Source organism: Arachis hypogaea, chromosome 13 (genome assembly GCF_003086295.3).
Source record: "Arachis hypogaea cultivar Tifrunner chromosome 13, arahy.Tifrunner.gnm2.J5K5, whole genome shotgun sequence".
In the NCBI taxonomy this organism is placed as follows: Eukaryota; Viridiplantae; Streptophyta; class Magnoliopsida; order Fabales; family Fabaceae; genus Arachis; species Arachis hypogaea.
Window position 1 is genome coordinate 61,446,889 of NC_092048.1, and position 26,958 is coordinate 61,473,846.

The following is a 26,958-nucleotide window of genomic DNA, read 5'->3' on the forward strand; positions in this document are numbered from 1 at the left end:
ACACCGTAGTTGAAGAAAATCGCACCTCACATCAACTCACCGCCGGCCTGTCATCTTCTTCATCTCGCCAGAGATGGTGCGCCTCCAATGACATCTCAACCTCACCTCACCGTCGCGTTTTGGGTCGTAAGCCGCCCCCTTCGTCGCGGCTCCTTGCTCCGCGGCTCACATCGTCGTCGTCGTCACCGTCATCGCGTCCTCTCCATCCTCTGCGTCCTCTCTCGGACTATCGGACAGTTTGGTGGACTCCTCATTGCTCATTCTTCACTTCTCTGCGTTCTGCATTATCTCTGATTTTTAAATTATTCTGTTTATTGGTGTTATATTTATGTTATATTTTTAGTTACTCCATTGTCTTGTTTCCCTGATATTTGTTTATGGTAATATTTTAAGTATTTCTGAATCTTCTGCCATTGCAGTTTGTGCTTGTTTCGTTGGCTGGGTGGGGCGCATTCATCTATGGGAATTACAAGTTCTTCACTAGAGGCAAGGGCAACAAAGAAGAGGTACATAATTTTACCTTCATTGGAAGTCCGAATTCAATTTTGTAACTACTTCTTACACTCTGAATTTGCGGGGCAATTTATCTTCTTCTCATGATTTTACTTGATAAAGTTTCTATGGTTGCTTGTTACATTTAAATCTACAAAAACTTAATGAGAAATTATGGGGGTGAAGGAAAGCATCAGCACCAACACACAAATGTACGGAGAAGCAATACAACCCAGGACTATTTTCAAGCTTGCTGCAGGGAAAAGTGAAGAAGCACCAAACAAGGCTTGAGGTGTTACTCCATAGAAGCGAATATACCAGTTGCTTAATAAGTTGCCCTACTTAGATTTAGTTATAGGTATTGTGTTATTTACCGTTTATGGTATTTCTATTACCATGCAAATTATCATCAAAGGTTTTAGCATTTTGTAGATTAGAAGCTTGGCTGCTGGGTTTGAATTTTAACTTTGATTAAACTCTTTCATAACATGATATTCGTCAACCATATTGTATGCCCTTTGGTACATACTGTACATATGAGACGAATTCTTGAAAGTTGAAATTGATCTACCTTTGATATTATTTGTGATACACAACTAAACATATGCATTAACACTAGAATATGTTTAAATAAACATTTTATTTTAATGAAAAAAGGGAAGCTATTTTATATTTTTTTATTTACGTAGAACTGGTTTTATCGGTTTCAACCAGTATTTTATCGATTGAACGACTAAACCAATGAACCAGTAACATAACTGGTTTGATCACCAATTCAGTTTTTACAACTATGGTTAAAGTTATACAAAAAAGGACGTTTTCGATCTACCTAGAGTGAATTGGTATTAATCCTTTTGATTTTTTATGGCAATACGGAAGATGACAAAAAATTAATAAACTGTGTTTAGATTTATTTTTGTGTCTGTTTGTTTGTTGTCCAATTTAGTGTGTTAACTTTTTTTTGTTTCAAAAAAAAAAAATTAATTACCCTTTAAAATTCTCAAATTACTCCTTTATCACGATTACTAAACATCGAGAGCCACCGTAGTCCTTCATGTTTTTGGCCTTGGATCCACAACTGAAGACCTCGTCACTATCATTAACCTCCACACCGCCGCCACTAGCCTCCTCTAGCTTTATAAACCGATTATAAGTGAGCAAGAGCAGGTGCAGACATCTTCTACTTTATAAACTGACCTTGACATCAGAGCTGTTCATTTCAGATCTCTTTTTCTTCATTTTTCTCACATCCAACACACACCTTCTCTGTTCCACTTCTCACTTTAAAGTTAGATTCCAAAAATTCGATTACTTTTCCGCTAACATAAATAGATTCCAAATCCTTGCTTTCGATTCGAAGGTCCATATACTGGTGAATTTCACTGGCAAGCTCGACGGAACCTACTCGACGGTGGCGAATACTGTAATGGAGACCTTTAACAAAATCTTCGCGGTAAACACTTGGGCATGTTCCTGTGCTGTTAGAGAAGCAAAGAATAGAATGAAGTGTGGCGGCAGAAGGGGATATAATCCAGTTGATGACGTGCTGGTGACGGAGCTGCGGACATGAGGCGGTAGTGAAGTAATTATTTTTTGTTCTATCTAGTTTTTCTACTTAGTCTTATAATTTTAAATAATCAAGTATCAACCAATACACAATTAATATTTATGTTTTTGGCACAGTTCCTAAGCTTTTAAGCTCAAAGCTTCAGATTTCGCAATTTGCAATTAAAAAAAGGTTTATGATCAAATTATGGCACATTTTACAGTGCATGATCGCTTGAAGCAACGGAGCAGCCTTTCAAGTTTCAGCAGGTAAACCTTTATTTATTTTTTGTTTTTGGTGAGAAACCTTGATTTAATTCTAAAACCCCATTATTGTTATTATTGGTTTAAGAAACTAAGCATGTAATGATTATGATACACGTAAACGCAATTACAGGTTTTCCATATCCTGGAGAGTCACTTGTGTTATACATTTTCTTGCTTTGTTGTGTAAACATATGCAGTAGTTATATAGTTGATAGTATCCCGTGATTATGATTATCTTTTCTATAGAAAGAAAGGGAGAGAAAAAAAAAAAAAAGAAACTACTAAATTTTTTTATGCTTGAGCTCTGAATTCTGGTTAGAAATATTGATTCGTATGTTATGGCATTATTAAGCATATTTTTCTGTTATTTATTGGTTTGGTTGTTCTCTGTTCTTGTTTTTTTACCTTTCATTATGTTTAGAATTTTAGATAAATACTAATGGGAGGAAGAGAACTTGTTAAAATGGTTTATAAGAAGCATATTAACATTTCCCCCCTTTTTTGGATGAAATTATGGATAATTCATCCATCTCATGCTTCTATCTCGATGTAGGCACTTTTGTTATATACATTTGTTCTGAGTACTTGTTGAGTTGATGTAACTGCAGTTTTCTTAATAAGTATTATGCTTTTGCTGAAATCTTTTGTATACAAATTCAAGCTCTTTCATTATTGAGTTGATGTAAACATTTTACATTTTACCCAAAGATTTGAAAGAGCTATCAATCAAGGGTTATAGCTTCATTGAGTTAGGACATTCTTTTTTCAATATGACCCTATTAGATTGGATTGTTGTTTTATTCCTTCACTAGTTTGCTTGTAATTGGATGAGTTTATACTTGGTTTCTTGAGTCCAATTCTAGCAAACTATCTGACTCTTGGTATATGGATTTGTTCTTGTAGATTGATGAGTTGGAATTTGTATAAGACAATTTTGTGGCCCGAAAGTAATGAGGTTTCGTTGGGTTTAAGGTCGGGTAAGAGTCTCAAAATAGACCCGGTCAATATTTAGGTCCTGGTTTGGGTCAGGACAAATCCGGTTTCACCCGTCCCAATACTCCCCTATCTTCAAATGTACAACAGAAGCCTTTGCTCTGCGTGCACCAGAACTCTCTCACATGTTACAGCTTCAACTTCCAAATTCATTGTGCACGCTGATAATTACAATTATGCCATCCCAAACACCGCTTTCCAAACGCACAACATCTAGAGCCTCTCACAACCCAATTGAGTCTCTGTTCCGTTCTTGTTCTGATTCCTCTTGCTTCCACAGGTCAAGCAATTCATGCTTGGTCACTGTTTGTGGAATGAGTGATATCGATGTGTTGGGTTCAAGAATTGCAGGTTGTATGTTCTTTGTGTAGCATCAGGGATGCTAGGAACTTGTTTTCAGGCTTGAGTTGGGCTATGCACTTCCCTGGAATTGGATGATAAGAGGTTTGTGATGTTGGGTGGCATGATTTTGCATTGTTGTTTTACTTCATGATGTTGGGTAGTGGAGTCTCGCCTGATAAATACACTTTCCCTTACATTATAAAAGCTTGTGGTGGTTCAAATAATGTTGCATTGGGTAAGATGGTGCATAACACAATTCGGTCAATAGGGATCCATGTGGACTTGTTTGTTGGTAGTGCCTTGATCAAGTTGTATGCAGATAATGGGTGTATTTGTGATGCAAGGCAAGTGTTCGATGAATTGTCTGTAAGAGACTGCGTTTTGTGGAATGTCATGCTAAATGGTTATGTAACTAGCAGTGATTTTAACAATGCAATAGAAACTTTCAGGAAATGAGGAATTGTTATATCAAACCCAATTCAGTAACTTTTACTTGTATGTTATCATTATGCTCTACAAGAGGGATGTTTTATGTTGTACTCAGCTTCATGGTCTTGTTATTGGTAGTGGGTTCCAGCATGATTCGCAGGTAGCAAACACACTACTTTCCATGTATTCCAAATGTGGTAACCTTGTTGATGCATGTAGGTTATTTGATTCAATGCCACAGACTGATACAGTTACTTGGAATGGGTTGATTGCTGGATATGTGCAAAATGGATTGGCAGATGAGGCCTTAACTTTATTTAATGCAATGATCTCTGCTAGTGTCAAACCAGATTCGATCACTTTCGCAAGTTTCCTTCCTTCTATTGTTGAATCTGGTAGTAGTAGTACCAAACATTGTAAAGAAATTCATGGTTATATAGTCCGGCACAGGATTCCTTTTGATGTTTATTTAAAGAGTTCACTTATTGACGTATACTTAAAGAATAGGGACGTGGATACGGCATGCAAGATTTTCCAGCAGAATACTTCAGTTGATGTTGCAGTTTGTACAGCTATGATCTCGGGCTATGTACTTAATGGTCTGTATATTGATGCTATAGATTTTTTTAGGTGGTTAGTTCAGGAGGGAATGGTGCCTAATTGCCTGACCATGGCTGCTGTTTTGCCCGCATGTGCTGCTTCGGCTTCTCTGAGATTAGGGAAAGAATTACATTGTGTCATTCTGAAAAATCAACTTGATAGTGTGCTTCATGTGGGGTCTGCCATCACAGATATGTATTCAAAATGTGGAAGACTAGATCTTGCATATCAATTTTTCAGAAGGATGCCTGAAAGAGATAGTGTATGTTGGAACTCACTGATTACAAGCTTCTCACAGAATGGTAAACCAGAAATGGCTATTAATATTTTTCGTGGAATGGGAAGGAGTGGAACCAAGTTTGATTCCGTGAGCCTATCATCTGCACTTTCTGCGAGTGCAAATATACCGGCACTCTATTCTGGGAAAGAGATGCACGGCTTTGTGATAAGAAATGCATTTACTTCTGACACTATTGTTACAAGTGCACTGATAGACATGTATTCTAAATGTGGAAAATTAGCCATGGCTCAGTATGTGTTTGACCTGATGTACTGGAGGAATGAAATTTCATGGAATAGCATCATTGCTGCATATGGAAACCATGGTCGCCCCAGGGAATGTCTCGATCTATTCCATGAAATGTTAAAAGCCGGATTCACCCGGATCACGTTACTTTCCTTGTTATAATATCTGCTTGTGCTCATGCTGGCCTAGTTGATGAAGGCATATCATATTTCCGTTGCCTGACTGAAAGCTATGGGATTTGTGCTAAGATGGAGCACTATGCATGCATGGTAGATTTGTATGGTCGAGTTGGTTGTTTGCACGAGGCACTCGATACTATAAAGAGCATGCCGCGTGCTCCAGACGCAGGTGTTTGGGGGACACTACTAGGAGCTTGTCGGGTTCATGGCAATGTTGAGTTGGCCAGACTAGCTTCCGAACATCTTCTGGAGTTAGACCCCAAAATTCGGGGTACTATGTATTGCTTTCGAATATACATGCCGGTGCAGGGAGTGGTCAGATGTTCTTAAGATTCGAAGTCGAATGAAGGAAAAAGGAGTTCAGAAAATATGCGGATACAGCTGGATTGATGTGAACGGCAGCACCCATATGTTTTCTGCTGCTGATGGTAGTCACCCACAATCTTTTGAGATCTATATGATTCTGGAGAGTCGTCTCCTTGAGTTAAAAAAACAGGGTTATGTTCCTCAACCATACCTTCCACTGCATCCACAAGTCGTTGTAAAAACTTGAATGGAAACAACTAATTTCTATATTCCAAGCATCAGCAAGAGCAAAAGTTTGTTCTATGTAATCCATATTATTATAAAAATGGTGTACACTAAATATTAGCCACCAATTTTGTATTCTTTCATGCTGATAATGGAAAATTAAAACTAGTGATCATCAATTCAATTTTTTGTAGTCCCAAAATTGGACTAATTTGTATTCTTTCATGCTGATATTTGAAAATTGAAACTAGTGATCATCAATTCAATTTTGTTTGTCGTCCAACAATACCACTTCATGTGGTTATTACTAAAGTATTATCACTCACTCCATTACGAGTTACATCTTTTGGGTTGTTTTTTATTTCATTTTTTTTCTTATTTTATATTTTATATTTTATCGATTAGTTTAGAAGACGCGATACTCTCCAGAGAGAGTAACTACAAAGTCAGAGGGTTATACAGGGAGATAACACAATAGCAAACAAAAGGATCTAAAGCAACAATACCTTGACAAACAAACACATTGCCAATCAAACAAGTCTCTCAAAAACACCTTGTTAGCTTTGAATGTTTCTTGAATTTTGATTATTAACAAACATGAATATATTTAAAAATTTTATTAATCTTCATCTAACCGTTTGCTAAAGTGTTTCAAAAATTACTAGTGATCGTTTGGTTTAAGGTTAAGAAATATATTCTAAAAAATTATATTTCTGAGGAAATATTATGTTTGGGAATCCTTACTGGAGTTTTTAATAAAATTCCCACCGACAGAACAAATGTATCATCCTCCTGAGAAGTTAAATAGTGCAACATCAACAATCACTTATTAAAAAAATAATCACTAATACCACTCTAATTCTTTTAGTATAAATTTAATTTATCTAATGGTATTTAAACCAAATTAACAGTATTTTAACAAAGTATAAACCCTAACACATTATTTTAACACTAATCCTATGTCGCATATTACAGTCATGTCAAACTTGTAACGGACACATCAGTCGACGGCATTATAGTTTATAGGACAAAATGGACGAGGAAGAACCCAAGTTTCTTGTATTTTAAGAAGTGATAGACTTTTTTGTATTTTTTGATTAGGAAACAATTTGTTTCTCCAACAAAAGACTAAAGATTTATTTGTCCTTTTCTTGAAATAGTAAAATTTAAAGACAACGCTTACAACAAATAGCATACTTATTCACCCATGAATGAACCACAGAGGTAACCAATTGCAGAGTAGTCAGATAAAATAATTGAGAGAGAAAATGGAGTGAAGTTAGAGAGAAAAGGAAAACGAGAGAATGAAAAGGAAGAGAAGCTCAGAACTTATGAAGAGACATGGACTAGGAAGATACAAACAAGCATAGCATATTTTATAAGGATTAAGGAAACGGCACACAAGGAATGCATCCAATGTAGACACATCAACCTATTAAGTGTAAGTTGCATTAAGGAAATTCCGAAAGAGTAGCAACATTGTATATGTGTCGATAAATACCACAAAAGAGTCCACTAATGATTTGGGGCGCCATATTGAGTTAAATGCCTCTGCACTACGTTTTTAGCACAAAAGTTGTTTGAATTATGACCAGAAGCTTAAGGTGGTGACGTTATTTTATTTTTTCATGTACCATTTCATTCTCTCTATGCAGCTACTTTAAAATTGACTTAAAATTAACTCAAACTAAGATCATAAATCCGATTAGTTTACCTTATGTATTTTTTAAGTGATGAATTTTATTTTATTCAGATACTTTATATTTAATGCTTAGACTTGGTCAACTGAGTTAGACACTAATCACTATTTTACGAGGCTTTGCCATAATAATAATAATAATAATAATAATAATAATAATAATAATAATCTCATGCTGATGTAAACCCAAAAAGAGAGATTCAAAATAAGAAAACAAACAATTCAAACGATGTTCCAAAATGAATACAGTTTAATTTTTCTATTATAATCTGGTGATACAGTAGATCCTCTTGAGCAAGAAAATGGGTACAAAGAATGAACACTACATGTAAACTACAAAATTATAAACAGAAAAGGAAGTAATTAATGTCCTAGAATCCAGTTCAAAACTATGTGAATAGAGTTACAACGTCTCTACGGTATCCTCTTACAATTAAAATCCTCGGTATATTTTCCAGCAACATATCCATGTACTCCATATAGAAATATGCTGGGTGGTTCAGTGGAGGTGGAGGCAAACTTACCAAAACAACAGCAGCCATTCTTGAGTATCTCAACATTATTGAATTGAGCTTAAGCGTTGTGAACAGGAACTTCTCGACCTGCTGCTCATTCACAACTGCGCGCTTACCATCTGCCATTAGAGGGGTGCCATCTTTCTTTGCTGCTGCCTTCATTTTGTTTAGATAATCATCAATTCTTTGTTGAGCACCTTTAAATGCATCCTGTGACTCATCCTGGGGAGACCCACCATTTTCTTGTGAAGAAATGGGAATGACAAAGACTTCTGCTTGCATCCGAAGATCATAAAGGAATTTTCTCACATCAGCTTTCAGCACTTCTGCATCTGCATCCTCTTCTGCAATGCAGAAAACCTGAATTTTGCAACTCTCAAAGCTGTCCTTGGTAAGAAGCAGCTGAGAGAGCAGCAGCATGAGACCACCGTCTCTCACAATCCAGTAGAGGTCAATCGTGCCGTACTGCTTCTGGTACTCATTGGGCCACTCATCAAGACCCTTCACTATGACTACTGCCTTGTTTGCAACAATGCAGTCGTTAATTATCCCAACAAATGTCTTGGGGATTTCTGTTAAGTTCTCCCGACGCCAGATCTCTGGGTAGCGCATCACCACAATGTTTGGCTTGAGATTCCCAAGGCCCATTGTCTGAACGATACCACGAAAGCCTTCAGACATATTAGGGGCGACAACAATCTCAGCCACACCTTCACAATTCTTGTAATTAATGTAGGTACTGAGCTGTTTACAAGCAGTCTTGGCATCTTCAGCACATTCATGGTAGTCTCCATCCAGTATAGAGACAAATATAGACATTCCTCGACCTTTCTTCTTCATACAGTTAGCAAAATCTGCAAGTTTGGGATGACATGGAACATTTTCTGGTAGTTGACCCCAGGGCCGGCAAAACACGAGTGGAATTGGATACCAATTCTTTGGGTGTACTTGGTTTTCTACGGACATTACAAAATAAGTTAATAGATAAAAATTGTTTTGGGCATACTTGGTTTTCTACAAAAAAATATTCTATACATAAAGCAACTGACATAAAATTTCGTCATACATAGAGTTGGTAAAGAGAAGCAATGCAAAATTATTAAACTTGAAGCCTAAATATCAACCTTAATAGATTATTCTGTACACAGAAAGTTCATTAATGTTGTCATTGAATTGAAAAAACTTAATGAGAATACTTAAAGTATGAAATTATCCATGAACACAAAGTTCAGTGAACAACTTAATTCCCAATTAATAAATTATAGCTATTTTGTTTTTCTTTGAGTGAAGTATCAATTATGCATGATAAATCATGTCAATGACAAAATTATCCATGTCAGAACAAAACGTGTTGATTTTGTCTGCAACATGATGTTTCGTGGGCTATTTTCCCCAAGGATTTTAATTATTTTTTTCATTGAAAAATTTTTCAGAGACAGATTTTCATGGGTAATTTGGTCCTTCGTTCTTTAGTCGTTTTCTTGAAAGCTCTCAAGGACCTTAAGAGTAATATTTCTTTTTTCTCCAACCAATCATGCCTTGATGCCAGGATCAACAACATTAATGCATAATATATTGTATCATATTATCTAGTTGACTGAATTTGAAAGGTATATACCTCCTAGTGATCGAAGGCTCCGAAGTGCTAGTTGGAAATATGCACTTTTGAAACCATCTCCCCAGTCGCCAGCCTTTCCTTTGAGGCCCACATACTTATATATAAGACTTGCAAGGGCCAAAGCCACCACAGTGAATGACCACGAGATCAGGAACATAATCACTGCATTGGAAACAAGGAAAAAATGATGCATTGCAAAATTGAGGGTTAACATGAAAACACACATAAGCAGCAGAAGAAGTAAGTATAAAATGGTTCATAGAAAGCTATAGTCACAGGCTAAACTTTTTTACTCTTCCATAAAGACCCACGTAATTTTGGTATTTATAAGAAATGAGAGAACTTTTGATGATCTTTGTGTATTTCTCTTAGTGGCATGCCCCTTTGGCCTCTACATCTAGATATGAACCACTAGAGTACGTTGTATAAACTTAGAAGGAGGCTTTCTTTCCCAAGTGAGTCAAGTTTCATATGTGGATTATACATTGCTTTACAGCTTCAAATAATCTCTGCAAACCTAGTTCAAAAGGTTCAACACTGCTATTCAACTAATTCAAGAGTTTGACTATATATATATATATATAGATCATCCTTCGTTTTATCATCACCAACTTGTGCCATGTCTATCTCCGTGTGAATGATACGATTAAGATTATCATGACAAAACTTAGCAGACATTTTTGAACCAAAGACGGGCAAATTCATATCTTCATGTTATAAATGTGGCTCAGTCTGTGTCTGCTATTGCTATTTGAAAAAGAAAGTATTCACTGGACTGGACATATTGTAAACCTATTCATAAACATGTCCCAAATGTCAAAGCTTCACACAGGAGAATCCAAACCACAGTGAATTTGCGGGATATTGGAAATCAAACATCTATTGCTACAAGAATGCTCAATTATTTTCTAATCTAAAATCTAAATCTCAACGCAATAGCAACTGGAATGTTATGGTTCGCAGTTTCAAATTATGAATATCAAAGAAGCACTAGGGCAAGGAATATAATACTACTAATGTAATACACAGCCATTTCCCAACCCAAATTATATGCACCTATAACACGGTAAACTGGTGTTCTACCATCTATGCTGTTTCACAGATGGTGCGTTGAGGGCAAGGAATATCAAGAATGCTCAATTATTTTCTAATCTAAAATCTAAATCTCAATGCAATAGCAACTGGAATGTTATGGTTTGCAGTTTCAAATTATGAATATCAAAGAAGCACTAGGGCAAGGAATATAATACTACTAATGTAATACACAGCCATTTCCCAACCCAAATTATATGCACCTATAACACGGTAAACTGGTGTTCTACCATCTATGCTGTTTCAAAGATGGTGCGTTGAGGGCACTCTATCACATTCAAAGCTTTAATTTCAGCGTTATATCTTTACCATAGTTGCAAACCCCCCGCATCCCCACCTCGCCACAACACAAAAAAAGAAAAAAAAAAAGAAAAAAAAAAGAAAAAGAAAATAAAAGACAGAGAAAGAAAGGAGAGGGAAGCATGCATAAAGCAGAAAAAATAATTGAAACAACCAAGATGCGGCCAAATAGAAGCAAAATGAATCCGCTGATAGACAATAATGACAAATATGCACAAAAAAGACACCATACCAATGCAAAGTAATGCTCCAACAAGAGAGAGAAACCAATGATGAAATTTCCAACGAGGTCGCCAACTAGGAGCATCTAGAAGATCAAGAAGGAAGCAGGACAAGTTGACACCCGTATAACATAGAAGGAAAAACATAGTTATAGTTGGAGTGATAAGATCCAGATTCCCAATAATGACACACACACCACATAGGATAGCAGTGAAAAGGGTAGCAGCATAAGGCTCACTGCCATCTGCAACTTTAAAGTAGCGCAGAATAGGTAAAATATCATCATTGGCTATTGCTGCAAGCAGACGTGGGGCACCGGTCAGACTCTGAAGAGCAGCACCCAAAGTTGAAAGAATAATCCCAATTTTAATTAGTGAAGGAAAAGGCCAGGCGACTGTAGCCGTTAGTAGCCTGCAATAAATCTCCATATCAAAAACAGATGAAGTAAATTGGCAATATTTAAGGGGTTTATCCATTCAAAAAAGTGAATAGAAGAGTTTCTTCTGACATGGATGCCCAAAACTCACAATAATTAAAAACCATGATGAATTACATATTTTTCATAAGTTGACTACCAAAGGTAATCAAATGGGTTCCTGTTTTTAAAGGGACTTCTTGGTGCACATCTATGTTGCATGGGGTATGGGCATCAACTTTTCAAAATAAACTGTAAATTTTCACCTACTAAAACATGTTCCATGTGAAATCAAACAAAAGTAACACAGGGTTTGAAAATGGTTGTTTTCTTAAAACAAAGATTAAAAAACAATGAAAAAAGTGACAAAGGGTTTGAAAATGGTTGCTTTCTTTGAAAGCATAGATTAAGGGAAAAAAATTTAAAGAACACTCCAAAAACGATGGAAAACTTGTGCCAAGTTGTTCAAATGTACCCAAACCATACCTAGCTCGTTTATTTTGTAGGAAACTTTCTATTTTTTTTTATCTATTTTTGTTCTTTGCATACTTGCATGTACCCATCACACGCTTGTACCCGGTATGGGTACGCTTCAAGTTTGCACAAACCTGTGCAACGTAGGTACACACAGAGGGGCCTAGGTCTTTTGAGTTTATTCTAATCTTTTTCTTTCTCAGCAGAAGTCCAGATCAGTCCATTCAATTTTTCTCATCATTTCAAATACATCTTCTTTCATGAGGAAACAATTATACAAAGAAGTTTCGGACCAAAAATTACCTGTCTGTTAAAAGCTTCTCTCTGGTGGCAACAGCGCCAAAAAATAACACAGAAATAAAATACAGAGAAGTAGTAATAAGTGTTGCAGATAATGTCCCAATAGGAATTGATTGCTGAGTATCTTTTAGAGAAGCTGATCTATTAGAACCTGCCATTATTCCTGTCACAGCTGGGAAAAAGAGGCCTACTAATGAACTGGGAAGGAAAGAATATAATTAGAAAAATTGAAAAGTCATTCCAATATCATAAACTAGAAAATGCTTAAACAAATTGGTCCCTCAGGATCCTGCATTAAATGTGAAATAATTTTAACTTTATCAATTATAGTGATAAATAATCTTAAATAGTGAAAATTTTCTAAATCTTTCTCCTGCAGCCCATGCTGATTGGGACCACAGAAACTGGTTTGCAACTGACAGCAACTTATAAAATCTAGTTTCATATCATCAGTAAATGTTGGGCTTGATGGCATATACTTAATATAAAAAGTTACAATATAATTATGGAATAGGAGCTAAGGGCTACCTATTTCAGGTCTATTTCAAGCTTCGATATTTCATCTTCAATGTACAGAAGTTTTAAAACCCTGGTGAGGATTTTTATATTTCAATCCTATGTAAATCTTTCTCTTGCTTTACCTGGTTCCTCATAATAGAGTTGAACAAATTTAAGCAACGTCCTTGAGGGCTTATTAACAACAAAGGCATTGGAAAGATGGGGAAATTAGATTTTAGGATGTCTGCCCTCTTGTTTTGCAGTTATTGCTTACCATTATCTCTCACCATTTTTATTCTAAACTTCAATGGTAGAGAGGTCAATGAATTAGAGTCTCACCTTCCTTTGTTTAACCCTATTCACCTATCTAAATCTAAATCTTCTGTCAAAGTCATTTTTTTGGGACCGTTGTTCCTAATTGAATAAACATTAATAACATTGTTTGACCCCATTCTGTTTAATGTTCAATTTAGATTCCACATCATTGGGTTGCCTTCATTTGCAGTTCCCTACTGCAAGATCTATATAGATCAAGCTTTCTGGTAGATTCGGTAAATTGTGGAATTGCCCTGTGAACGAGTAGTTTCTTTTCACTAAATTCAGATATTTTGGTCCAAGTAATGCAATATCCTGCTGCAGACGTCAATTTTTGCAGTGCATTTTTTGGAAGGGAAAGAACCCACTAGCTGAAAAGCACTAACAGAGAACTCCTTACTTCCAACCTCATCGAGAATCTTTAGGCCTCAAGCAAATCAAATTAATTAAATGAAATTAAAACCATTCTCCTGTCTAATTTAAAAATCCTGCATCATTAAGTTAATATATCAGCCAACGAAGAACAGCAGACACAGGAGTGTCGATATACCATTTAGTGTAATACTTCAGTTGATTCAGCCGTAAGATATGAAGATTAAGTATAATGAATCCATACTATTGCTACTAAGGACTTGTTAGGCACTGCATGCTTGTCAAGTCAAATTTTTATTTATTCTTTTAAATGGATTTTGGTTGAGTATTTTGTTTTTTAAATTCGAAAGATAACAAATAAAAGAAGATACGAAGATGCAACGATAATGTAAAGTCTGTGGAGGAAAGAAAAATAACTACTAAAAGCAGTTATACATGGTATAAGGGTAAAAGTAGTAAAAAATTTGGAGACCAAAATCAATTACTTTTTGGTATCCTCATTATATATATTGTATAATTGTATATAAAAGATATAGATATAGAGACATTTCCTAAAATGTATTGTAGAGTATTGCCTAATAATAGAGTAAGCTAAAGAGAGGTTTTAGAAGTGTCTAGAAAAGTCTAGAGAAGTCAGAATCAGTTAGATTCAGTTAGTGCAGGAAGATCAGAACCTGCTAGAATATGTTAGAATAAATAACTAACTAAAGTGTAAGCTCTCTGTATCCTCACTGTATATAAGGCCATGAGCTTAGGGCCCATTTGGGAAGCTTCAAAAGTTACTTTTTTGAGCTTTTGACTTATGAAAAGTAGTAGTATTAATATCTAGTGCAATTTTCAAAACCAAATTATAGCTTTCTAAGAAGTTATTTAAGTGCTTATGGAAAAGTTAAAAAAAATTACTTCTCTCATAATAAAAAGCTTTTAATCACATTTCTTTTAAAATAAACACTTTTAGAACTGAAAAACCAAACACAAAATAACTTATTTATAAACTACTTTTAATATAAGCATTTATTGTTGAAGCTATTTTTTCAAAAAGAGCTTAATTAAGCTGTTTACCCAAATTGGGCCTTAGTGTTATTACACATAAAGACATAACACTCATTCTCATTTTCTTTCCCGATCTCTTTTCTCTTCTCCTCTTACACTCTTTTCATTCTCTCAACTTCTTCAAACTTTATCACCTAAAATTAAAGCATTTTGCCCCCACATCATTCATTGACAGATTTAAGATGCATGCATAATCATTGTAAGTTATATTGGTAAAATAGGGCAAATGAATGTAAACGAATGAGAAAGACCTACTTGAAATTCCAGCTTACATGGCCATCAGTTTCTGGGATTCCAGCATCATTAGTTTTTTGATAATCTGAACTCCAATTATCTTTAATTGTCTCCCAACTCAAACCAGTAAATCCCTCTGAATCAAACATGGATAAAGGGGGAAAAAATATGTGAACAAAAAACATTTGTAAATACACATTTATAAGCAAAAAATGTCTTTCCTATTTTTTAAAAAAAATAAATAAAAAAGCCCTCAACACTCATCATCAAGGGATTACAAGCAATGTGGGTTCTATAAGTTGATAAGTAAATTCAGTATTGAATGCAAAAGAAAAATGAAGAAAAAAAAGAACCCTATTGACTCTTATTTCCCTACTTCCCTATTATTTAATTGATTTTTCACTCTCACTCCTTCAAGAAAAGGAGAGAAGCATAGTTGATTAGTTGGTTTCCTTGATTTTCTTTATGTGCTACAAAGCTTTTGACAATGTAGCATGACTTGTCACGTCAGAACCTTTGGGGTACCAGATTCTTCAAATAACCACAAGTGAAGACAGAACACTTTAATCTCTCATTCAGGAATAAGAACCAATTCTGAAAAGAAAGATCCTAATTTTTAAACCAAATATCAAGGTTGAGAATCTATTAGCAATTTCTATATTATAAATGAGGACAATGTCAATGTCTGTCACTTTACTAAACAGTTCACGACCCTTTTGTTATGACATTTTAACATGTTTATTAGGGCCTTGCCACTGATTATGATTCACTTTTTGTCAAAAAAAAAATAAAAGAACAAACAAACATTGTTGTGGTATGTGTTACAGCAGCACAATTCTAGACATGAACCATTTCTATTTTATCCCATGCAACTTTGCCAGTCAATTCAAAAACTACTAAAGTCTAGATTGTCTTCAAAGCCTACTGTTGACATGAACAATTTCTATTCTTTTTCTATGCAACTTTGCCAGTCACTTAAAAGACTACTAATGTCTATATTCAAGACCATCCTAAAATGGAAGCCTCGACTTGATTACAGCTATTCCACAGTAACAATTTATAAATACTCAGAATGGCATTAAAATCAAAATTTCAGTCATGTTTTATAGATAAGATGAAATACAAGTCAAATAATGTTAAAATTTAGTTGCATAATATTATATCAAAAAATTTAGTAACAAATGTAACCTAGAACAAATATTTCCAGATCCAGTCGGAAAAGTTACAAATCTTTATGCATGAGTTGATATTCTGGAATATTTGGTTATGGTCTTGTCAGATAATGGTTCTCCTTAAATTGATAAATCAGAATTCAAATAATTCATTGCATTTTATCCTTTTGATAACAGTTAAAGAGACAGAAGTTTTACCCCATTGATAAACTAAAAGAAGTTTTCATTAGAGTTAGGCTACTTCTACAACACTCTGTTATTGAAAGTACTATATATGATGTTCCAAGATCCTTAATCTCTCACTCCAACCCAAAAAAGAACATGTTCATTAAGAAACAAAAGAAACAGAAAGAGAAAATCCCATAAGTGCAACTTGCTTCTGAAAATCAACCAAGTGTTACTGGTTCAGAAAATGCCTAGGGAAAATGTGTACATGTGTGCATGAGCATTGGATGGAACTAAAACATGGATCCTTTAATAAAAATGACAAACTGGATGACTTAGAAAAAAAGAACAAACCTGAAGGTTTATCCTTCTTAGCCACAAACATTCCCAAGAATATGCAGATGACTGAGAATAAAACAGGAACGAGAAATGCAGGTGCAACCCGATTTATCATCTTTACTCCTCCAAATACAATAAAGCATAAAAGAATGGTCACAACAATCCCATAAATTTGCAGATCATGAGAACTTGGAGCTTCTATTGGTGTCACTGCAGTACCATTAACATGGCTGACAGTCTCTGCACTTGCAACACAAATAAAGTAATCATCGAATAATCAATTGCTTGCTTCAAACATAATTAAGTTTTACTCATAATACCATTGAAGTAGAAAATATATATATATATATATATATATATAGAGAGAGAGAGAGAGTGCAACATGATGATAATATAAAGAATAACAACATTAAAGTGTTTCAGTTGATTCAAAACTATCATAGTAACTCTACTTCCCCTCATCACTATGATGCAATCAATTTTAAAGAGTATAATGTAAACCCAAAACAAATTACAATTAACAATAACATAGCTAGGGGTGGCAAACGGGCCAAAACCGCCGGGCCGGCTTGAATAACTCGCCAAAAAAGGCGAGCTGGGCTAGAAATTTGAGACCACTATAATAAAAGAAGCCCGGCTAACCCACACCGCCTAATGCAGGTTTTGAAATGTTTGTTCGTTTTACTAAGTTATAATTTGGACTATGTTTGATTGATTAGAAATTTGGACAATGTTTAATTATATGTTTTGGACAATATTTGCTTTGTTTTGGACAACGTTAGGTTTCATTATTTTGTTTTAAAAAACTTGGTTGATGATTATGTTTATTAAATATTTAGAATTATAAAGACTTTAGTATTTGTGAATTTAGAATTTTTTTTATACCTTTAGAAATTATAAGTTTATTGAAATGTTTGAAAAAATTATGTATTTCTTTATAATATTCAATGATTTGATAATTAAAAAAAAAAAAAAAGAGAATTGCTGGGCTTAGCTAGCCAATCCGCCGTTAGGTGGGCAGGGTAGAAATTGGGATCGTCTTAATGGGCGGGGCGGGCTAGCCCGCCTACCACTCCTAAACATAGCCTTATCCTACTAGATGGGATTGGCTATAAAGATCAGACGATACCATTGTACCCTATCATGGATCATGTCTATGCTCAAATATCTTTTTAATATGTTCTTCTAGTTCTTTTCTGTGTGTCCTACTACCCCTAACCACTGGGCTATCTCCCATCTATTCACCCTCCAACCTAAATGATCTTCTAGCCTTCTCTAGACATGTACATACCACCTAAGGCAGTTCATCATCCTTTCATGATAGGTACTAATCCAACTTTCTCCCTCAAATCTTCATCATTTTACTATGGCAACTCATCCATCAAAGCATCCTCATTTTTGACACCAAGTTTGCGTTCATTTTTGACACCAAGTTTGCGTTCTTGTTGACTTTTTACCAACCAACATTCCCTCTCATATAACATAGTTGGTTTAATAGCTATGCAATAACATTTATCCAGATTTAAAGGCACTTTTTTTTGTCACATATAAATCATGAAGCATTCCTCCAACCATCTTGAATCTTCTAGATGGCTTTTATGCAATTCTATATTTATTAGAATAGTTGTTCTGTATAATTTTCTTTCTTCAACAACCTACTCTATAATTGTTCTATCTTATTTTGGAAAAAGAAAAATTCTCCAAATATACTGATAGGATCTAGCAGAAATTAGGGATTTTATTGATGAACTAGGGATTGTATATCACAATCCCTTATGGAAGTACACTGTTGGATCTAACCAACTCTGGAGAGAATTTCCCTCTCCTGAACTAACAAACTGACAGAATTTTCTAACTAACTAAAAACTAACTAACCCCTAGTATTTATAGGCAGCAGCTAGGCCTAGCACTACTGCTCCTAAACCTGCTAAACTAGCTTAAAAGAGCCAACAAACAGCCATCCAGCAACAATTAGGAATTAAGCAGTGAAAAATCAGCCCATCAACTCTAAACCTGTTTCTATGATATACTATTAACCATTTAAAATTGTTGAAGTATGTTTTATATCTGTAATATTGTTCCCTTTTTAATAAATTAAAAATGATACAGGAGCAAGGTGAACATAAAAATAAATGATACAAATGACAACAATTAAAAAAAAACGAAAAAAGGAAAAAGGTATTACCTCTAAAAATCCCAGCTTTAGGAACTGCTTTCAAAAATGTTTCCACAGCTCCCAATACGTAGCTAGAACCATAAACAGACAGAACTTCAGAATTCATTACATGATACACGATAAATGAGACTACATTTTGGCAATGTGATCTATCATCAACTAGTCCAATCTCTCTGAAAATTCAGAGAGAGAAAAGTCCATATTATGCACTTACAGTGCTCCAGCAACAGCATTCCCAAGGAAGAAACATATACCAATGCTAACTCCAACTTCTGGACCAAGGGCACGACCTATTAGATAGTATGGCCCCCCTCCCTACAGAAGATCAAACACGAGAGAAAGACTGAAATGAACAACGCAAAATACTTAAAGCTAAGCTAAAGCAGAGAACAATGAAAAAAAAATACTATAAAAATCTCAATGATCATATAAGGATATTTATTGATTACCCTTTACCTTCACAACTTTAAACTCCAGACTTGTACTTACCTTCCCAGAATACACAACCATAGCCCTATTGTAGGTACTAACTGATTGAATGAGATCTTATTCTAATCCCAGCCTAGGCTCAATAGTGTTGTAGAGGATTTGTGCACCAAACTTTATGCGGTGTACCTATGACTATGAGGCCCTCATACATGAAACATGATACTCAACCATTGCTAAAATCAAATATACGCCCCCTTCCCCCTACAACACAGGCACAAAACTTGGGCAACACAGGATCAGCAGTCTCCATTTTTAGAATTGACAACCCAAGCATAAAAGTTGTGGTATAATCATTAAAGACAGCATGCTGTCTTTAAATGCTAACCAAATATTTTCAAAAGAAGGCAATAGTCATACCAAAGAAATAGTAGTTCAACTATTATAATTACCTTCATAGCACCATTAGTCGCAATGGCACTCAATGATATTGATGTAAGAAAAGTACACAAGCCACACAAAGCAACAAGCAGAAATGACTCTCCTATGCCAGCCATTCCAACAATCCTACAATAATAATGATTATGGTTAAAATAATCCAAAGTACCATTAGTTTAACCATGGCAAATCCATCTAATTCAGTCATATGCAAAATAGTTAAAGAAAAACTACAACAAATATTACAAAAGTGAAAATACTGCATTGGCCTATTTGGTATCGGCTCAAAACAGTTTGCAGGAAAGTGAGGAAAATTCAGAGAGAGAGAGAGAGAGAGAGAGAGAGAGAGAGAGAGTTGGCTATTTCACTAAGACAGAGAAGAATAGCACAAGATAGAGGATCAGAGTTTCTCTATATAAGAGCAAAAAACAACCTAAAGAGTTATTTATAATCTCTCCACATCTCTGAGAGGGAAGGTCCTCTATAAAGGTCATAAGCTTTGCACACCGTAGATGCTAGACTTCTAGTCTTATCTCACAAAACCAACAAGAAACCTAGTCAACAGGAACTCATTTATGGTTCTAGGCAACACCCAGCATTTATCTAAGGTTGTAGGCCACAGCCAACGTTTATCTAAGGTTGTAGTAAACAATCTCACTGTAGACATGATACATGATAGGGCACAATGGCGTCATTTGATCCATGTAGCTAACCCCACCTAGTGGGATAAGGGCATAAGGCTTTGTTGTTGTTGTTGTTGTAGGACACACTCAGCTACTTCACTTAATTTAGACATGTTTGACAGAAAATATAAAACCATGAATGCCTTTGAGAAAACTCATGACATTTGGTTGCTATAATCAAATCTCACAAATGATTTGACATTCAACCATAAATTATTCTCAGAAGTGGGCATAGTGATTGATAATTTGCTTGAAACTGGTGAAAATACTAAGTTGTAAGTTGCAACCTAATGAATCAGAGTTACTGTTTATATACAGAAGCCAAGTTTTAATATTTTCATGAGACTCTCATCATACCATGATATTCAAATATTAAATTCGAAAAACAAAAAAAAAAAAATCAATAACTGAGGAAAGATTTAAAGACATATGCAAGTTACCAAGAGAAACGAATGTAGTAGATGATGCCCAAAATGCTTTGTATGCATGGAATGAATACACCCATCATTGTACCCAGCTTGGGAGCAGCAGGCTGCAAATAAATGATCATGGCCAAAAAAATAAAAGGAAATAAGTCCAAAATTAATAAACCCAATGATCACATGAAATGTCAAACTCTCACGGAGTATGAGGAATTGCAACTCCACATTAAATATGGCTTAGATTGCTTTAATTTGAACAACTCATCTCGACCTAGTAACAAACAAATAATCCAACATCGAGTGGACTATAGAAGTACATATTAGAGGAAGTACATATTTGAGGGACTGCATATCACTGTAGAGGGTGATGGAGCAAAGTCTAAGAGAAGACCTCAATATAGAGAAAAGATTTGATTTTGTGCCTGGTAGGTCTCCCATGGAAGCTATCTACTTGTTACGAATACTAATGGAGAGATAGCAAAGCAACTTGACATATTTAAATATGGTCTTCATTGACTTGGAAAACGTATATGATAGTGATGAAGATAAGTGGGGGATGATCTGTACTGCCATGACAAACAGTGACCAGGTCCTCTTCCTTCTTGGCTGCAGCCATGGAGGTCATCTCCTCCTTCGTTTCCATGTGAACAGAAACAATAAAAGTAGAAACATGGCCCTGCAATGGCAAACAGCAACCACATCTTCATAAGAAATCAATGCCACCAAAACTGCCACTGATGACGATGAGCATCAGCTAGTGAAGAAGAACAGAGTCAGACAATCTGCAGCAATGCTGCGACAACGAACCATGACCACATCCTCTTGCTTCATGGTGGCCACTACGGAGGCTGCTCCTCAGTTTCCGCATGAACAGCAGCAACACGAGTGGCAACATCAGCCTGAGACAGCAAACAGCAACCATGTCCTCTTCCTCCATGTCAATGCCCATGGAGGTCATCTCCTTCATTTTTGCGTGAACAGCAACATCATACCTTCATCCTTGTTTGTTTCCTACATCTTTTTTTTTTTTTCCTTCTCTGGATCTGCCTTTTATAATTGCTGTTTTGGGGAAAAAAAAATTGTTCCTTGTATTTGTTTAGGGTAAGGTTGGTGGGGGTGGTGCTTTGGGATGATTGGAAGAGAGAATGGGAAACAATGATGATGGAGTAGTAGTTGTGGCGAAATGGTAAATTTAACTATAGATAGAATTGTGATTTATTGCATTTTATCTTGTACCCTGCAGCCAAACATGATATAAAAATAGCGTATTTGTGTCTTTATCTTATTGTACATAAATCACTGCAAACAAAGCCTATGGGACTGCATTAAAGGTTGACTAAGCCCCTATCTTTATAATCGAGTCTTGAATTTACTTATAGAATATATACAAGACTACAACAGCAGGTGTAGCAGCAGCTTGAATGCATTTTGTCGATGATATAGTCCTAGTTAAAAAACTGACAAAAGAGATAAATGAGAAGCTTGATTTGTGGAGACAAATTGAGATCAAAGTACACAAGTAGAATGTACCAACACATAAACACAAGCTTGGAAGTGAAAATTGGAGACATCATCATCCCACAAGTCACAAAAGTGAAGAATCTTGATTCCATTATCTAAAATGATTGGAGGGATAGTGTGAGATATAAATAATAAGATTCAAGCTAGGTTGTCAAAAACTCAAAATAAAGGAATGCTTCAAGCCTTATATGCAATAGGAAGTACCACTAAAGCTTAATGGTAAGTTTTAGCACAACAGAATGTCATATGTGACTAAATGTTGGGCAGTACAAACCAACAGAAACATAAGCTTGATGTTGGGGATGAGGATCTTGATGAATGAGGGGACACACAAGACTAGAAAGGAGCATGGATCAGAAGGAGTGTAGTTTGATAGTCAAAAGTAGTGGGAGGCCTAAAAAAACTTCGGAGGAAATTATTAAAAGAGAACATAACTTTAATTATCATGGCCATGTACACGAAATCATTCTTATGAGATAAGATAAGGAAGGAGCAATTACTCATTAATAGAGTTTTGGGAAAAGAGAGAATTCAGAGAATCGGACACGAAGTTCCACAAATGTGTAATGTTCATTATCAGTGATTTTGGCACTGATCTGTTCTTACTTACAAGGAAGGATAACATGCTGTGAAGCCAGTCCAAAGGGAAGAATAGTCCTTTCAATCTTAAGTTAGTTATGAGTTATGACTGCCGTTACTACCTTATAGCTGCCTTATTCTAGCTGGCTATGCTTATAACTAACTCTTCTCTAGATTTCACTGTCACTTAGCTAACTCACTATTACTCATGAACCATGATCATGAAAAAAAATTCACAATAGTATTGTCACATTATCATCAATATTTATTTTTCTTATCTAATATCTTGAAATGCCTAGAGAAAACGAGTTATTCAGAAATCTAAGTTATTCTTGTTATGACATTTTTTTTTAACTTGGTCAATGTATTATTTCGGTAAATTCAAACCATGAATGCAATGAGCACACATCATATATAAATCAGTGCTAGAATCTGTAATTTAGTGTAGTTAGGATAGTATAGAATCGATTATGATTCATAGTTACTTGTGAATATCTTCTAATTATAAGCATTCATTGCACACACAGTCTGATATAAACAAGACTCCATGTTCTAGTTCAGACACACGTAATTCAGGCATTTTTTCTCTTCTTTCTTCTATCTCAACATGGTATCTAGAGACAAAAGAGAAAGGTATCATCACTAAATCATGTCTTCAGGAAGATCTTGTGTCTTTTTGTGAATTTTTTTGGAAAGCGTGCTGTCCTTTCAATTTCTTCCTCAACCTGTCACCAACTCTCATCATCCTTCTGACAGCCTGAAAACTGCCACCAGCCACCATTTTACTGCAGCTGCAGTTGGCCGCCTTAGCCAGTTCCCATCACCACTTGCACAATTATGTAATTTATGATATTAACAAGTTATGATATGATCGTTAAATTGTAATATCTTGTAGTTATGTACATTCATCACATTCAGTCTATGTAAAGAAGACTTAGTTGTGTAACTTAGATAGACAGAATTCACGCAGTCTTTCTCTTCTCTCTTCTACCTCAACAATCCATAACTACATTTGTCATTGCTGCTAGAAGAGGCAAATATAGAAGGATACAATTCAAAGGAAGTAAACTTGAGAATTAGCAATACCTTTGGCTCCCCTACAGTGATAGAAATATCTTCGCCTTCTCTAGGACTAGATGGTTGCACAGCTTGCTCACTAGTCATGCTGAGAAAAGACAGAAATGGAAAATTTATTTACGTCAGAATGACCAAACAAAGCTTAAACAAACTATCAAATTCTGCAATCAACATTGATCAAAAGAACCTTCCCCTTTAAGAAACAATTTAGAAGCGTTAGACCAAACTGGAGTTTGAGTACAAAACAGAGAATAACAAAACAGTAGCATGTAAATTTAAAAACAGCATTCTACTTCTAAAGAGGAATATTAGTAATTAGTTCACAGTAACCGGTGAATCTCCATACCTTTTAAGACCAAGTATATTGACAAGGGAATCAAAACCAAACAGTTCAAGCTTTGATTCTTGATGGGATCCATTAGGCTGTGGCTGACTAGGAGAGTTGTTCCCTTCTTTAGCATTAGAAGCCTCAGTAGCACCATTACCCACGTTTATTTTTCTGACAAATAAAAAAGCCACTTTCAGGCCAAACAAAACGACTTCAATCAAGAAATAGAACAGGAACCTAACAAGTATAGTATGCATGGCAATCCTCCTAATCAAAATCCCACTCACATGTCATGTAAATTACAAGTTACAACTCAAGCCATTCTGAGTGGAACTTTTAATTAAGAATCTTGAATCAATAATTAGAAGGATATACTAAAGCTCATCAATTGACTACTATAAGCCACCGGACGAACTCATCCAATGTCATTCTTAAGTATCACAGGATCAACCCAACATGCAGCACTAAAAATTTCTCTCACTCATTCAGCACTTCTCCAACGGATACTCTAATCCTAATTTTCAATAACCAAATGAAAAGTTACTACAGTCGCAAGCCATATACAGTATTTTTTTTTAAGACAAAAAAAAAAAAAAGAACATGGATGCGGTGGTACCTGAGATTAGGAGGAGGTTGATCCCGAAACGGTTGAGAAGAAGAAGCAGCGGAAGAGGATCCAGGATCCATTGAAGACATCTCAAGCACCGCACGATCGCTGTCCAACACAGGCCGATACTTGCGACCACTGCCACCGCCACCGTCAAGGTCCACATCCTCCATTTTCCGATCTAACAAAAACCACAGATCCAAAAAATATAGTGAATCGGAGAAATCCGAAATCCAGGGAGAGAGAGAGAGAGAATGCAGCGAGAAAATTGAGATCCAAGATTTATTATTGATTTATTAATTATTATGCGCTATGTATATATAATACATAAATATAACACATATAAGGTGTTATGTGTATGATAATGACGATGACGGTGGTATGCATACGTACTGAGTTAAGAGAGATGAAGAAGCGTCTTTGACTGGGAATGAAGAAGAAGAAGAAGAAGAAGAAGAAGTAGAAGAGAGATGAGAACACAAGAACGCGGGGACTTAAAAACGATGAGGGGGAGCAATGGCAAAATAACAATGCCGGATTTGATAAGAATGCGGCTTCATTTCTCTTTCTCGTTTTCTTTTTTCTTGCGATGGATGTATTATTAATTGTCAAATGCAGTCATTTTTTAACCAGTCGGATTCAATTCAACGTGGGTGTTTTTTCTCGTCTTTGGGTTCGTTTTTCGTTTTATACTATTTCTCCAAGTTATTTTAAATACTTATTAAATATCCAATTCGTCTGTACATTTTAACGAACAACAATAATCACTAACCCTTTAATACTCAATTTAATTTCTGAACTTACCTCAATTTAATTTTTAAAATTTTAATTATTTTTATTTAATTTTCAAACATTACAGACATAATTTATATTAATCTTAAAACAATTTTTAACACACAAACTTTAAATATTAACATAGATAATTAAACATCCAAATACCACAAGTAAAACAATATCATTTTAGTTCGACACTCAAATAATCTAAAACGACGTTATATCACTTGTTTTAGAAAGAAAATTTTCAATAAACACCACTTATAATATTATTTTTAGATTATTTGAATGACAAAATCAAAACAACAGTATTTTTCAAAATTCAACGTGGTATCTAACTGTTCATGTCAACCGTTTCTTTAATATTTGTATTGAAAATTGTACCAAAAACTAAAGTAAATTACAATTATAAAATTTGAGAGGGATTAAATAGAGGCAATTAAAACTTTAAAGATTAAATTAAGACTCGCGTATAAGTTTAGAAACTAAATTGAATATCATCTCATCTCTAACAAAAAAAATAAGGAAAAGTATAAGGAGACAATATCCTTATTGTACAATACATACAATGGGGTTTTAATTGAAATTAAAATTAAATTATGGGTAATTAATTAATTTTGATTTCCTTCTAATTTGAAATTTGAAACAAATTACGATTACTGTCAGTGATCAGAACAACAAACTCCCTCCCTCAAGACGGCGTGACCTCCATTCTCTCGATTAATCTGAGAATCTCGCCGCTTCAGCCCTCCGTCCGACACCACTGCCATCACCACCGGCGACCACCGTCGCTTGCCCCCTCTCTCTTCCCTCTCTTCTCTTTTTCTTCCCTCTTTCTCCATTTCTCCTCAATCCCCTGTACGCTACCCCTGGTCTCTGTGCAAAGCCCAGCAGCGGCTGAGCTCTATGCCGCTGCAACACCGCCTCTGCTACCCCTCTCTTTTCATTCTTCCCCTTTCACCAACGCAGGTTCCATGCTTCCTCCTGCCCGTATTCTTTCGTTTATTTATTTTAACTAATTTTTAATTCTGCTTTTAGTGGTTAGATTAGGCTTAGATTAATGGATTGATACTTTTTGAATTCCAAAATGTTTGATGGCTGATTTTTCTGGATTGATTGCTGCTTAAGTTGAGTTTAAAATCCCTGTTTACATATTGTGCACACCATATGCTCGATGAAATGCCTGAGTGAAATTTTTTGTTTAATTCTTATGTTTGGCCAGCATTTGTCTTAAATTTTG

The 26,958-nt window shown here is 35.3% G+C and overlaps 2 protein-coding genes and 1 long non-coding RNA gene across 3 annotated transcripts; 2 read left to right on the forward strand and 1 right to left on the reverse strand.

Annotated features, from left to right (window-relative positions):
- The first annotated feature begins 1,999 nt into the window (after positions 1-1,999).
- Positions 2,000-3,523, forward strand: LOC112738436 (uncharacterized). The gene is made up of 3 exons (XR_003169401.3): positions 2,000-2,074; positions 2,176-2,307; positions 3,208-3,523. It is a non-coding gene; the product is annotated as an uncharacterized lncRNA (long non-coding RNA).
- Positions 3,524-4,147: 624 nt separating this feature from the next.
- LOC140177623 (pentatricopeptide repeat-containing protein At4g21300-like) lies at positions 4,148-5,703 on the forward strand. Its single transcript, XM_072210759.1, has 2 exons — positions 4,148-5,288; positions 5,384-5,703. Exons 1-2 carry the CDS (start codon positions 4,148-4,150, stop codon positions 5,701-5,703), a joined length of 1,461 nt encoding a protein of 486 aa, XP_072066860.1.
- Positions 5,704-7,833: 2,130 nt separating this feature from the next.
- Positions 7,834-25,632, reverse strand: LOC112738437 (cation-chloride cotransporter 1). Its single transcript, XM_025788903.3, has 14 exons — positions 25,338-25,632; positions 24,954-25,125; positions 24,356-24,508; positions 24,019-24,097; positions 20,851-20,942; positions 19,742-19,856; positions 19,078-19,178; positions 18,873-18,934; positions 16,703-16,927; positions 15,033-15,147; positions 12,543-12,737; positions 11,361-11,761; positions 9,737-9,898; positions 7,834-9,074 (listed from the first exon to the last, which is right to left on the reverse strand). The coding sequence occupies exons 2-14, from the start codon at positions 25,115-25,117 to the stop codon at positions 7,993-7,995; spliced, it is 2,946 nt and encodes a 981-aa protein (XP_025644688.1). The 5' UTR covers positions 25,118-25,125; positions 25,338-25,632; the 3' UTR covers positions 7,834-7,992.
- Between the last annotated feature and the right edge of the window lie 1,326 nt (positions 25,633-26,958).

Excerpts from the sequence above, each read along its gene's own strand:
- LOC140177623 (XM_072210759.1), top strand. The coding sequence starts at position 4,148 with ATGCTCTACAAGAGGGATGTTTTATGTTGTACTCAGCTTCATGGTCTT. Across the intron at positions 5,289-5,383 it reads CCATGGTCGCCCCAGGGAAT|TTGATGAAGGCATATCATAT; the intron begins GTCTCGATCTAT and ends ATGCTGGCCTAG.
- LOC112738437 (XM_025788903.3), bottom strand. The coding sequence starts at position 25,117 with ATGGAGGATGTGGACCTTGACGGTGGCGGTGGCAGTGGTCGCAAGTAT. Across the intron at positions 19,179-19,741 it reads CGACTAATGGTGCTATGAAG|GGAGGGGGGCCATACTATCT; the intron begins GTAATTATAATA and ends GATCTTCTGTAG. Across the intron at positions 18,935-19,077 it reads AATGCTGTTGCTGGAGCACT|CTACGTATTGGGAGCTGTGG; the intron begins GTAAGTGCATAA and ends TTATGGTTCTAG.